The sequence below is a fragment of the Parambassis ranga genome, chromosome 7 (genome assembly GCF_900634625.1).
Source record: "Parambassis ranga chromosome 7, fParRan2.1, whole genome shotgun sequence".
Taxonomy (NCBI): domain Eukaryota; kingdom Metazoa; phylum Chordata; class Actinopteri; family Ambassidae; genus Parambassis; species Parambassis ranga.
Window position 1 is genome coordinate 22,176,878 of NC_041028.1, and position 14,351 is coordinate 22,191,228.

The 14,351-nt window shown below is 44.0% G+C and overlaps 2 protein-coding genes across 4 annotated transcripts; one reads left to right on the forward strand and one right to left on the reverse strand.

The window, feature by feature from the left end:
• Window positions 1-47: 47 nt before the first annotated feature.
• Window positions 48-7,881, forward strand: LOC114439169 (glucose-6-phosphate 1-dehydrogenase). 3 transcript variants are annotated; one of them, XM_028410971.1, is made up of 13 exons: window positions 48-84; window positions 1,911-2,032; window positions 3,486-3,523; window positions 3,606-3,714; window positions 3,933-4,150; window positions 4,586-4,744; window positions 5,023-5,148; window positions 5,293-5,386; window positions 5,463-5,649; window positions 5,753-5,988; window positions 6,455-6,531; window positions 6,690-6,782; window positions 6,862-7,881. In XM_028410971.1, the coding sequence occupies exons 1-13, from the start codon at window positions 63-65 to the stop codon at window positions 6,950-6,952; spliced, it is 1,572 nt and encodes a 523-aa protein (XP_028266772.1). In that variant the 5' UTR covers window positions 48-62; the 3' UTR covers window positions 6,953-7,881. The 3 variants fall into 3 exon arrangements, with proteins under 3 accessions (XP_028266772.1, XP_028266773.1, XP_028266771.1); XM_028410972.1 differs by lacking the exon at window positions 48-84 and adding an exon at window positions 112-266; XM_028410970.1 differs by lacking the exon at window positions 48-84 and adding an exon at window positions 1,451-1,562.
• A 601-nt stretch (window positions 7,882-8,482) lies between these two features.
• LOC114439170 (glycerol-3-phosphate dehydrogenase [NAD(+)], cytoplasmic) lies at window positions 8,483-12,745 on the reverse strand. Its single transcript, XM_028410973.1, has 8 exons — window positions 12,614-12,745; window positions 11,567-11,744; window positions 11,336-11,476; window positions 11,064-11,202; window positions 10,720-10,832; window positions 10,183-10,419; window positions 9,887-9,993; window positions 8,483-9,452 (listed from the first exon to the last, which is right to left on the reverse strand). Exons 1-8 carry the CDS (start codon window positions 12,655-12,657, stop codon window positions 9,356-9,358), a joined length of 1,056 nt encoding a protein of 351 aa, XP_028266774.1. The 5' UTR covers window positions 12,658-12,745; the 3' UTR covers window positions 8,483-9,355.
• Window positions 12,746-14,351: the final 1,606 nt, after the last annotated feature.

Genomic DNA, 14,351 nt, shown 5'->3' on the forward strand with positions numbered 1-14,351 from the left:
GGGTGTTGTACAGTTAAACCCCGCCCACCGCAGAGCCGGTGACGTCGCTGATTTACACAGTGATGGGATCTCGAGCGAGCGCTGGTGAGTTTCTCCCAAACCAATAAAAACTCTCAATTCTGCTTTGTCACGTCGAACAGGGAAGTAGGCTGGACACTTAAATGCGCAGCAGCAGCAGCAGCAGGCGCGCTTGTTGTGAGTTTGCACAAAGACTGGTGGTGTGCTGTCGTTCCGGTTTTCTATCTATCATCTGCTTAATCAGACCTGTGAGTAGCAGCTGTGCTCGTTTTTACGTGTTTGTTCGCTAGCTAGGTAAGCTAGGTGCTGTGTTTTGCTAGCACCGAGCAGTCAGTTTGGGTTTATTTCGTGTCAAGTCATGCTGTCACCACAGTGTGTGTGGATATGTGCTGATGACAGGGAGACAGAGAGAAAGACTTTGTGGCTCAGAATAATTAATCTCCTCCATCGCAGCGAGCTCTCCACGAAACAATTAGCCTGTTGTGCACAAAGTGTCAAGCCGTGTACTGTCGACATGTTGGCCGAACTCATCCCGCTTTGTCGCTGCGTTGTGTAGTAAGGGTTAGCCCTTTAAATACAGGCTTTGGTGAAGGATTTGACTAATAACATTATAGTGTGTGTTTTAAATCTATTTCTGGGAGCGAAACCGTCTGAGCATCGGACAGAAATCCACGTGCAGGGATCTTTTTTTGGATGACAATTGTGCATTTGCCAATTACGTGCTAATGTTTGCCAGTAGTGCACAGAAGAGGAAGAAGAGCAGCCTATTTCTTAATAGTGCAGAAGGAAGTGAATGGGAAGAGGCCCGTGATGGAATTACTGCAAAAACTAGTACTTCCTGATTGGCTCACCTTTGTTTTCAGTGTCTGAAAGTACAGAAGGAAGTAAACTTTTACCCTTTAGCCAATTTTTAAACAGTGCTGCTTTGTTTAGAAGGTGTAGATTTTTGTATTATCTCACTTGAAAGCTCCAGAAATGCTGGAAACCAATTTACAGATTTTTGGAACATTCAGAAGCTGCATTTTGTTTTTAGTCAAGTGGTAGTGAGTGATAAATTAATACACATTTACTTCTTTAGCGCAGGGTGGAGTGAATGGTTTCCAGTGAGCAGGTGTGTCTGGGATAAGGAAAGGCTTGTATGCAGGAAATAAACATATTCAGTCATTGAGTAAAAACAGTCCATTATTAAACATGATGACATAAAGGACGTTCAGCTGATGCTGCAACAATCAACAGAAGCTCGTGTGGTATGCCCTTGGGAAGAGAAACGAGTTTCCTTTTCCGCATAGGAGAAGTTTATCAGCTTTAGAAATTAACGAGACATTTTCCTTTTTAAATCTGTCCATTTTTAATGAGCTGTACAGGAAAAGAAATCATGGTCTGTGGCTGCGACAAACGTAGAGCATTAAAAAAATGTCATCCAGTGCAGATGTTTAGTCAAGCGGGACCATCAGGAAGTGCATCTAATCACTCCTAAATGCATTCTCCAGAACGACTTGAGGCCTCCAGTAAAGAATCATCAGCCACAGGAAGTGCTTCAACAGGTGGTATGGCCTCCCTGTAGAGCCCTGATTACCAAGTGAAGTTAGGCAGAAGCATTTACGACAGCCTAAATCCAAAGATGCAGGGAAAAACAACCTGCCAGTTACTGTGGGGGGGAAACAGGGCTGTTTTAAAGGCTTACTGTGTCTTTGTGTTAGTTGTGTACGTGTGTATTTTCCTTGGTATTTACCCTTTACTGTTCAGGCATGTTTTTAATTTATGCAGAGCTGTACATCCACCAGCCTAATGTTGGGTAGTGTTGTGTGTTTTTTAGAGCAGTTTTTCTGTTGTATATAAATGTTTAACGTGAAATAGATTTTGTTTCAAACAGATTATTCTGTGTGTTTTAGAGAAAATGAGCAACATACCCCTCTCTCGCTCAGAGGTGTTTGGCGAGCTGAGGAAGGAGCTGCATGAAGATGAAGAGTTCCATCAGTCCGATGTTCACGTCTTCATCATCATGGGAGCATCGGTGAGAGTGCTCATAAGCAGGTTCATGAAATCATATAAAGAGGCAGTCTCAGTAGAAACTGAATAATGAAGCTTTTATGTTCCGATTAATTAGTTTTTGTTTTTGCTTTGGCACATTTTTACCGCTGTCTGTTAGGCAAGAATTTTTGGCCTGATTTTTAAAGAAGCTGTGTTGAAACACATGAAATAAATCTTGCAATAATTGCACACTGTGTCAATTTAGGAAATGTTGAAATTGGTTTCATCAAGGTTCTGCAAACAGCTCAAAGTGAGGCGATGAAACCCCCAAGGTTCCTCTTTGCTTATTATTGCAGGTCAGGATGTGCTGCAATTAAAACATAGCCAGAGATTTTCTGCTTAGGGACACCAGTTTGATGCACTTTCTTTGACTAACTAAGAATACAATGGCAATTATCCATCTTCACTTGTGCATAATATTTCCTCATACTTGAGTTCAGGAACCTTTCCAGTGTTCTGACACTTTCTCAGGTTAGTTTCCTCCTTTTTCATTGTTCATCCCTTTTTGCATTCGTGCTCCCCTCGAAGCACCAGTCTGTCTAAATAAAGAGTTAAAATCTTTTCTCCCACACCTGTTCCGCCTGCTGTAATGTAGCCGCTGCGCTCTTCTCTCTCCTGCACTGTTTGTTCTTTGTGTGGCGCTGTGGCAGATTTTTTTGCAGTGTCACAGACAGTCAGCAGTTTTCTTTGTGTGAAATGTAGGCAGATCAAGGGAAGGGCTGGGCAGTGTGCCTCACTCTCTCTCTCTGTGTGTGTGTGTGTGTGTGTCATATACCCTAAGCTTATTGATCAGTTTGTAGTAAAGCACTTTGAGCAACACCACTGTGTAAAACTTGCTATATTGAAAATGTTTAGTAGTGTTACCTGCTCTTAACACAAACTTACAGCCCTGAATGTTTGTGTTTAAGCTTTTAAGGACTTGTTCATCACACACTACATCTTCTCTAGTTATGGTAGGAGATGTTAGAACTTGTCACCTGCAGTTAGTATTTCAACATAACCTTAGAGAAGTGAGTGAGTTGTTGAGTTGCCTGCTGTGGGTGCAGCTCTGCTCATCAGATGGTGATTTGGGTCTGCAGTATACCGTTATGGGAATACTTTTTTTTTTTTTAATTAGGCTGGCTTGTAATTAAAAATCAAATCAAACATTCCTTAGACTCCTGGCACCACCATACACTCGAGTAGGCAGTGCTGACTAGCTCAAAACCAGAGTACCAGTACAGTTAAGGCTCTAATCCTGCAGCAGGTTTGTCAGGATGAACTCAATAAACAGCAGGTCGGTGTTTTATCTATTGGCACTCCCATTATCGTAGGATAACTCGTGTACTAACTTGCCACACAGACCTCTGGCTGATTTAACAGCACAGGATAACCACATAATGACTGTGCATTCTGAAGATAATGTCATATTTCCGCTTCTGTGTTTGCACCTGTAGGGGGACCTGGCTAAGAAAAAAATCTACCCAACCCTATGGTGAGTGCACATGGCAGAGGCTAGTGAAAGATGCTTATCTGATCTGCACAAAGGGACACACGTTTCTTTCTTCTCTGCCCAGGTGGCTGTTCAGAGACGGCCTCCTCCCTGAGCAGACGTATTTTGTGGGTTTTGCTCGTTCTGACCTGACAGTTGATGCCATTCGGACTGCATGTATGCAATACCTGAAGGTAAAGATTAAAAGTTTGAAAGAGATTATTATGAAATACAATGCCAGTAACATGAAGTGTTCTATAAACAAAATAAGAGCAGCTGAGCCCTTTGGGTGCTAACATGCTAGAGTATATTATAGTGGACTAATAGAGGCAGATAAGACGGCTAGTAAGAGTACATGGGTGTACACAACGCTTAATGGCCAGATAATCAATGTTTGCACTCTCTGGCCCAGGTGACGGATACAGAAGCAGATCGGTTGTCGGCTTTCTTCAGCAGGAACACGTACATCAGTGGGAAATACGCAGAGGAAGATTCCTTTTCCAAGCTGAACGCGCACATCCTGTCTCTTCCTGGAGGAGCCGAGGCGAACCGTCTCTTCTACCTGGCCCTGCCGCCCACCGTCTACCATGACGTTACCAAAAACATCAAGCTGCAATGCATGAGCACAAAGTCAGTACACACTCCTCTCTCCCTCACTTAACCCACACTGCTGTGAGACATTATTTTGTTTACCTTTGTGTTTCCTGCTGTGTCTGAATGACTGTAAACAAGCAGGCAGGCAGCAGCATGTCTTGGAGCCCCTGTGAGGTGATAAATTGTCCTGCCTTAATTTTGGATGCACAGTTTGCCATCATAAATTTTACACAAAGTTCTACAAGCTTGTATTAGTGATAATTTTGTGAGTGTTTGTTTTTTCATTTTGCCAGTGAGCTCACTGCATTATTCTCTACAAAAGACATTTTAATATGTTATGTGTCTGAATACATATGGGTGTAAACTACAAAGCAGTAATGCAGAATTTTTCAGAACTAGTAGCCATAGTCCTTGACAGTTTTGTTTCACATTTGTTAATATGAACTCTGTGTGTGTGTGTGTGGTGTTCAGGGGCTGGAACAGGGTGATCGTAGAGAAGCCGTTTGGACATGACCTTCAGAGCTCTGAGGAGCTGTCCACTCATCTTTCTTCCCTCTTCACTGAAGAACAGATCTACCGTATAGACCACTATCTGGGCAAAGAGATGGTGCAGAACCTCATGGTGCTCAGGTGGAACAACCATCTTAAGTTTCAATAATATGATTGTAATCTGATGATGATCTTTTTCAGTCAGTGTTGTCAAAGTAGAACTTTCTTCATCAATGACAAACTTGTGGATTCATTCTGCATTATGCATCACTTGTGCTGTAGGAAAAAAAACATCTGTGAATGTGATGCAGTGTAAATGAAGGCAAGAACAAAGATAAATGTTTATGCATGTTGTCATGAGCAGCTGTTGTGCGTCTGTGTGTGAGCGAAGAGGACAAATGCGTGTTTGTGTGTTGCAGGTTTGGAAACCGGATCTTTGGACCAATCTGGAACAGGGACAGCGTGGCCTGTGTTGTTCTAACCTTTAAAGAACCGTTTGGCACCCAAGGACGAGGAGGATACTTCGATGATTTTGGCATCATCCGGTGGGGAGAAACACGTCGACACCCTTGCAAATATTTTTGTGTATAACCATATAGATGGATAGACCAGTACACCAGTGCTAACCCAGCCATCACAGTATCATCTCTGTTGTTTGTGTGACCATCTGTTCCATTTGTTGTGACCAGAGATGTCATGCAGAACCACTTGCTCCAGATGCTCAGCCTGGTTGCCATGGAGAAACCAGCTTCCACCAGTTCTGATGATGTCAGGGATGAAAAGGTACAGATGAAAACACATGCTGTGTATATGTGAAATTTTACGCATTTGCTGTCTTATCTTATTTCCTGTCTTGTAGGTGAAAGTGCTGAAGTGTATCGCTCCGGTGACCATGTCAGATGTGGTGCTGGGTCAGTATGTGGGCGATCCGGAGGGGGAGGGTGACGCCAAACTGGGCTATCTTGATGATCCCACAGTACCTAAAGGATCAACTCAAGCCACCTTCGCCACCGCTGTGCTTTATGTGCACAATGAACGCTGGGACGGTACAAAAAAACTCACTGCCTAATTAAAATCTTAATATGGCCCTGTGGTCTTTTTATCTATTAAACATTATCCTGTGGTCTATTTAAAAATATTTATCTACAGGTGTTCCTTTCATCCTTCGTTGTGGAAAAGCTCTGAATGAGAGGAAAGCTGAGGTGCGGCTGCAGTTCACTGACGTCCCTGGAGACATTTTTGCCAACCAGTGTCGCAGGAATGAGCTGGTGGTGCGCGTGCAACCCAATGAGGCCGTTTATGCCAAGATGATGAGCAAGAAGCCTGGTGTTTACTTCAGCCCTGAAGAAACAGAGCTGGACCTCACCTACAAGAGCAGATACAAGGCAAGTTCAGCAAATCGTGATCTCAAAGAAGGAGAGAAGCCTAATTCATCAATATTTCTATTACTTGGCCCGCAGGATGTTGTATTCAGATTACCTTTTTATCCTAAAATGCATATAAAGGTAAAACTTAAGATGCTACACAAGCAGAGAAAAAGAAAATCTTTGCATGGGGCTGTAAAAGCTGCCAGTTAGAGGCATTAAAGTGAAGAAACGTGTCAGTCTGTGTGCCAACACTACACCTGTATCTGCCTAGTATGAGACATTGCTCTCCTCATTTGGTTTTTCCTACATAAGCCTAATTCCTCTAAACTGTCTTGTGTATATGTGACTACAAACAGGGCAACATTGCTCTTTCAGATGTATATCATTCTAAAAAAAATGGATCCTGCAAATATGCCATTTTACATTTTCAAAAGCCCAAAGGTAACTGTTTGATTACTGTTGTTTTTTTGTGTCTTCTTTCCAGGATGTGAAACTTCCTGATGCTTATGAGCGTCTCATCCTGGATGTCTTCTGTGGGAGTCAGATGCACTTCGTACGCAGGTCTGTCTTTGTGTCCCACCACTGCCATGTTCATGTCAATGCTTGTAAATTAAACCTGTTGCTCTGCAAAAGCCTCACTAGATGGCGCCAGAGGACGTGTATTTTACTCCGCTGAAACAGAAACCTGATTTAAACTGTATCTGACATTACTCCTGCAGCGATGAACTGAGGGAAGCATGGAGGATCTTTACCCCTCTCTTGCATCAGATTGACAAAGAGAAGCCAAAGCCCATTCCTTACAAATATGGAAGGTGGGACATATTGTTGATTCTTGCCTTCAGCAGGGAAACTGATCTTGTACCAGGTGTTAATTTTCTCTTTTCTTTGTAGCCGCGGCCCCGCAGAAGCAGATGACCTCGCTAAGAGAGTCGGATTTCGCTACGAAGGCACTTACAAATGGGTCAACCCTCACAGACTTTGAACTGTGCTCAGTTGAGATGAGGGAGGAGTAGAGGTAGAGTAGTAGGAGGTGTGCAGCAGGGTAAGTGAGCTGTCATCGTTGCATACTGAAGTGTGTTTGAGGAAGGATATGTGTTTCCACTATGTGGATCCATCAAGCATCAAAAGGAGGAAGAGTTACACTCAGGTACAGCAATTATTCCACTGAGCCTGTTCATCAAACATTAAAACAAATGTGATTTAATATAATAGTGGGACCAAGTCCATTAAATTATTAAAAAAAAAAAACGAACATGAATATTTCTGTGAACAAAACAACTGTCTGATGAACTGGCTCCATGTGTCCGTCTATGAATTAGGTCTTAAATTGTTTGGCTGATAAACAGAATAACTGAGCAGAGCAACAACAACACAATCAGCAGGGTGTAAACCAAAGATGGTAACTGAACACAGCAGCAGAGACGAGGGACAGGAATGATTGTCCACCAGCTGTCACTCTTAGAACCATTATGATTGTATTATTATTACCATTATGCTTCGACTGCATTCTTTCTGTATACCACTCTTGTGCTCTATTTAGGCCTCCTCTGCTGGGACCAAGGACACCCTGGTTGTCTAAGACAAATACTGTGTTATAGTTTGTAAGGGGTGAGGCAAAGCATTCATACTGCAATAGTCTTAAAGTGTCCTTCTGGACAAAACAACGCTCTCCGAGTCTTGTTTGGTAGCCCCCCGCCCCCCCTCTCTGAGCTACATTCCCTTTTGTTTACATATTTGTTTTCCACATTTATTTAAATTGCTAAAGTATCCGGACATCAGTGGTGTCTTATCACAGGTCAGCAATGGAAAGTCTACAATGGCATACCACAGTATATACTGCTGTTAACCGCACACTCATGTAAAACTAGCTACGTTTCCACTACTGTAATAAACTAGTTTTGCTTCTGTTAATGTGTTTTGTGGTACTGATAGGTTAATAGTGCTGAAGCCACTAAGTGACTCTTGAGTGGGTGTATCGTATGGGTATTGACACAAGGGACAGGACTCACTGTAAAAGGTAGTTTGCGGTGTGTTCTGCAAACATGTTCATGTTTTGCACACAGCTGCTCTGCTGTCAGTGTCACAGTATATCCTGTCACTATTTGGCATGAATCAATGACCTGAAACCTGGACCAACATGTAGATTAAAAACAGCTCTGTTGTGCTACTAGAGGTATAAAACCTTACAGGGTAGTTTGATGCTCTAAAATGTGTACAAGGTGAAACTAAAATAAGATTTACATTTTAATAACCTTAATTCCAGACATCATCATTTTACCCGGCCGGACTGCAGTGGAAAAATGATCCCAGCTATGATTTGACACTAGAATTGATTTATTCACAAACATTGAAATACTTTCCAACACATTTATTAGTTGCAACTGAGAGAGAACTGGGTCAGGCTGGATCACAGTGACAAATGGCGCAGTGGATGGATATTTTAGTTAAAGGATAATTCTGCTTTATTTCAATCTTCACCATTATTGTGGCTCTGGGTCAGAGTAACTTTGTACTCTCATATTTCAGGGATTTTGCAGTACCAGTGATGGTGTGCTTGTTTTGTTTTAGGTCAAAAATTGTTCTTTTTTTAACACTGCAGCTCATGCTAATAGCCTCGATATCTGCTGATCTGTGCAGCTTCCTCTAAAACAGAGGTGAAAATATGAAGCTTGCAGTGCCACAAAATGAGATCTAATGGCACTGGAAAAAAAATTGAAATTAACTCCAATTATCCTTTAAGTCTTTGGTTCAAAAAAAAAAACTTAGCAACTGTGCATATTAAGGCACGTTAGCTTTTTGTGTTAGAAACAGTTGCTGTGCAATTAACATTTTTATATACATATACAGTACAAGGCAGGAAACGTCATAATGAATTATGTACGACACCAAACAGACATAACAGAGATTATTACATCTATAATTAAATAACTGATGAACGTGCGCTCATTGGACAGCAGCATTAATGCTGGATAAGGATCAATCCCTCTACAGAAGGCTGTCAGCAGCTCTTTGTCCTGAGTGGTTGGTCCTGTACAAATCTGGATGTTTTAAGTAATATCGTATAAATGCTATAACCATGGCAGTCGATGGTAATCTGTGAGTTTGTGTTAGTGTTGTTATTTAAAAACTGATGGCATTCATCTAATCTGGCAAAAAGAGCTATCTGACCATCACATGGAGAAACCTCTTCCTTCAAGTACACGTCAGGGAATGACAGAAAGCACTTAAATAGGTTACACACTCACACATGCACCTTAACATGGCTTCTGAGTTTTAGTTGCTGGACGGCTGTGGAGCGATGCGGCATCCTCCATCTTTTTCTGAGGGGTAATAAAGTGGTCGTGTTGTCGTCAGGAAGGCACTCGGTCAGGGTTTTTTGTTTTGTTTACATGTGTTCTGGGTGGTTCTGCAAGCAGCTTATGAACTCAGTGACTGGGTGGCCTTGGAAGCAGATCTGGTACACCGCATTGAAGAGAGGAAACCTGCAGGAGGAAGCAGCTGTTAAAGGTAGGGTAGGAGATTTCATTCTGATGCACTTTTTGTTAAATTAGTGTAACTTCTCTTTACAATCCGAGAGCAACCGATTAGTTCGGCAGTTTCACTTTAAAACGAAGAATATGAATCATCTGTGGAAGCTATAAAACGCTAAAAACATCAGCCAATCCTACGAGGCGCCCCTGCACGTATAGTTGGCTGGTTGTCACTCTCTTCCTGCTCTGCGCGCATCAGAGAGGTACGTGCATGATGGCTGAAGTCACAGACTGGTTGGGAGGCGTGGCTTCGGGGTGAGCTCCGAGAGAACGGAGAATTTCGAAATCTGGCTGACTCTCACTGAGTTTTCAAAATCTCCTACCTACCTTTAAAGCTAATCTGATAGAAGTGATTTGTGTGTCTGCTGTGATGCTGCTGGACTTACTTGTCAATGAGGTTTTTGTGCTTTAGGATGAGATAGACCTCAGCTGCGGTCGCTGGTCCCTGCAGCTTCTGACCATTTAGCATCTCCTTCTCCAGGTCCTCGATGGACTGCGTGAAATAACAATGACATTAGGAATATAGATATATAACTTTTAGATTGTGCGACCTTCTTAATTGTACTATAAAGATTTGATGTGATCACAGCTGTCCTGTAAAGAGAGCGCTGCGGAGGCGACATAGATTAAGGCCTTCTGTTTTCAGCAATGGGGACACACACACACAAACTTTTACTCTAACCTTCCCCGTCTTCACAAAAGCTTCGGCCACTTTGCGGTTGCGTCCACCGTAGCAGGTTGTGATGAGGTCGGCTACGCCGCAGCTCTCCAAGAAGGTTGCAGAGGACACAGGTCCAGCGGTGCAGAAAATGCGGGCAAACGCTATCATCTCCATCAGGCCCAGCCGGATCACTGCTGCCTTGGTGTTGTCCCCGAAGCCCAGACCGTCACAGAAACCGGCACCGACGGCCACGATGTTCTGGAGGACGGGGGGGAGGGAGAAGTTACACCGGGATACTCAGGAGTTAACATGTAATCAGTGAACTGACTTTTATCATCATCTTTCTCATTAAATTAAGGGCTTTATTCTCGATGTCTCCTTTTAATCCTGTAATCCCACCTTTTTTTAGAGCTTTGTGGGTTGGTACATTTAATGAATAGCATTAAACGGACAAAATTTAGACACTGTCTGCACTGACAGTTATAACAGCAGAGTGAATAGACAGAAAGCTAAGATGCCGTATTTTAAAAGTTTGCATTGCATTCTTTTACTGCTCACCTTCAGGGCTCCACAGATTTCCACCACGTCATACTCCTCCACCACGGTAACTCGGAAGTTGCTGGTCTGCATGAGTTCCTTCAGGAGAGCGCCGTGGTTTTTATTCTTACAGCCTGGAAGCAGGAACAGGAACAGTGACAGCGGTAAAACATGCAGACAAGCGAAGTCAAAGTAAGTTTGAGAATGCGCTGACTAAAATCCCTTGAGGTATGCAACAACATGAAGAAAGCAAATGTTGAACTTTCACCCTCATGCTGAGGCTGCAGAGAGCTTGAGCAGAAAAAGGTCTGCTTCCCTTTTTTTGAGGCTAAAACCTGCTTATTTAGAGACTTCATCAGACTAACCAATGGTGGTCTCGCAAAACTTTTCATCAGCCACCTCATTGGCTATGTTGGCCCCCATCAGCACGCTCATGGTGATCCCGAGCTTCTCCTGGATCACGTCTGAGATGAGCTTGAGTCCATCTGGCCCCTCGTCTACACCCTGAGTACACACACGCACAAAAAAAATAAAACACAGTGAGCAGGAACCTGGGTCCAAAGACCAAGCCCCCTGCTGAATCGTTAACTAAACTAACAGCTGTGTACATGCAGACAGAACATCACAAAGAGCGAACCTTGATGAGAGAGATCCCTAAAGCGTCGCCCTTTATTTTGCCCTTTATGGTGTCACACACTTTACCGACGAACTGATGCGGGATCACAAACACCAAGATGTCTGCATCCCTGGACGCCTCCACCAGGTCGGGCACTGCCATCTGAGGGTAAGGAGAGAGGAGGTGGGTGGGAATTCATCATATATACATAACCATATGGGACAATATGCTCTACAGTCTGCAGCCGCTCACCACATTTGATGGCAGCTTGTGTCCAGGCAGATACTTGACGTTTTCATGCTCGCCGTTGATGATTTCAGTCAGCTTCCGGCCGTTCACCATCTCCTCAAACACCCACATTTTTACAGTGTTGTCGAATTTTGGGTTGTGAGCAGCGTTGGCACCCACAATCTTGGCAATGGCAGAGCCCCTGTATGGTTGACAGCTACAGGTTAGTATGAGAAATCCTCCAAAAGACACAAAACCTGGAGGAATCTGGGCACGAAATCCGTTTATGATAACTGACATGTTGTGATTGGTAAATAAATCAATACCCTAACAGCTGTCTGGTTCAAAGAGCAGCTGGTACAGCCCTGCCCGCCATGCTGCAGCTCTGTCTGCTCATGCGCCAAAGTCCATCAACAATTCTGGTGATTTTAGTTTTTTTTCAATGAACAGAGACACTGTTTATTCTTTACACACATGTTTTGGGGTCAAGTTTGGGCGCACTTGAAATCGGCATTATTTATAATGTATTATATTTACTGTGTTTCCAGGGAGAGATGCAAACCTGACAAACGCAGCTTGTGTGTGCGTATAAAATGATTAATAACATAATTTATATTTGGTTGACAAACTGAAGCTTCAGGCCGAATTCACAACGCGATTTTAGTTGCTCAATTTCCGCCTGAATTGATGATTAATCGCTTAAAGGCAACAAGGAAACTTGAATCGATCGCACTGTTGAGTGGACGCTGAAGGAACCTGCTGCTTATTACAGCGAGCTGTCATGTTGTTAACATTGGAGCCAATAACAAGCATGTAACAAGCAAAACCCTGGAATAATCATGGCTGTCATACAGTCACAGGTCTGTAGACTCAGTCCGGTTCTGGTCAGGACCTGCTACAGAAGCGGTGGGTCGCTGGTGGTTCCAGTCAAACTTCCCTCAGGTCACTATGAGGGTTGCTAGTTAGCTGCTTGTTTGCCTGGTGATGCTAAGTTAGCTAATAGCATCCTGGATGCTGTAAAGTTAGCATGCAGCCTGCTCTCAGTTCAGCACATTAAACACTTGGACTTGCCAGTTTCCAGAGCCCACGATGCAGACCTTCTTCGCAGCTGCCATTGTGAGGAGGTACACGGCTGAGTGGAGGTGGACCGGCGGCGCCGCTGACTGCAGTCCCGTTATGCAACGCACACAGCGGCCGCTCTGATCTGATTGGCCGCTCAGAGGGGGGGAGAGACCGCGTCCCGCCCCTTCACAGCCAGGGGCCAAGTCTGGTGAGTGGTTCCCGGAGCAGAGGTCACCAGGCTCAAAGGCAACGGGACCAAAGTCTGCGAATCATCAAGTCATCTACTTTAAAGCAGCGCAGTTTGTGTGTGTGTGTGTGTGTGTGTGTGTGTGTGTGTGCACAAAAACAGAGCTGTTTAACACCAAAACACAAGAAACTGACCAATTATAGACTTTAATATGAGAGAATAAAATAAAAACCACCTGTTAATTAGGACCATCAGCACCGGTACCCCCCAAGGCTGTGTACTTTCCCCTCTGCTCTTCTCCCTGTACACCAACTGCTGCACCTCCAGCCACCAGTCTGTCAAGCTGATTAAGTTTGCTGACGACACCACCCTCATTGGACTCATCTCAGACGGGGATGAGTCTGCCTACAGGATGGAGGTGGACCGTCTGGTGTCCTGGTCTGCTGACAACAACCTGGAGCTGAATGCCCAGAAGACAGTGGAGATGACGGTAGACTTTCGGAAAGTGCCAGCTCCATCACCCCCCCTCACCCTGACAGACACCCCCATCTCCACAGTGGACTCTTTCCGCTTCCTGGGTACCACCATCACCCAGGACCTCAAGTGGGAACTCACCATCAGCTCCCTCATCAAAAAGGCCCAGCAGAGGATGTACTTCCTGCGGCAGCTGAGGAAACTCAAGGTGCCAGCCAGGATGATGGTTCAGTTCTACACGGCCATCATTGAGTCCATCCTCACCTCCTCCATCACAGTGTGGTACGCTGGGGCCACTGCCAGGGACAGGCACAGACTGCAGCGTGTTGTGCGCTCTGCTGAGAAGGTGATCGGCTGCAGCCTGCCATCTATCGAGGACCTGTACGTCTCCAGGACTCTGAGGCGTGCAGGTCGGATCACAGCTGACCCTTCTCACCCTGGACACGGACTCTTTGAGCCACTCCCCTCAGGCAGGAGGTTACGGTCCATTCGGACCAGAACCTCACGCCACAAGAACAGCTTCTTCCCCACTGCTGTTGGACTGTTAAACTGTAATTAATGCACTGCTCTGCACTGTCTTCAGAAGGTCACTTTAGTATAGTCACTGCACAATGACGACTATTTGCACTGTTTACTCCATCTTGCACTACTTGCACACGAGTACCACCTCACCGATCCATGTGGTACCTGTTACATTATTACATTATTACACTGTTCCATTCGATCATATAAGGGTCTATGTTTACCATTTCATCTGCACAGTATTTTATGTTCTGTTCATTGTATGTCTGTTACGCCATGTCTGTCATGTAAATTTAGCCTTACTTTAGTTTATTTACTTAATTTTATCTTAGTTTTTATCTTATTGCATGTTAATTGTCATATGTTCTTTGTATGCACCAATCACTAAGGCAAATTCCTAGTAATGTGAACCCCCTTCACTTACATGGCAATAAACATGATTCTGATTCTGATTCTGATTCTAATAGTGACACCTGTTGGCCATTATGTGAACTGCAGCTAGCATTCAAAGTGCTGTTGTGTAGTAGGCTTTCCATTGAACATGAATTTTGATTTATAGTTTTA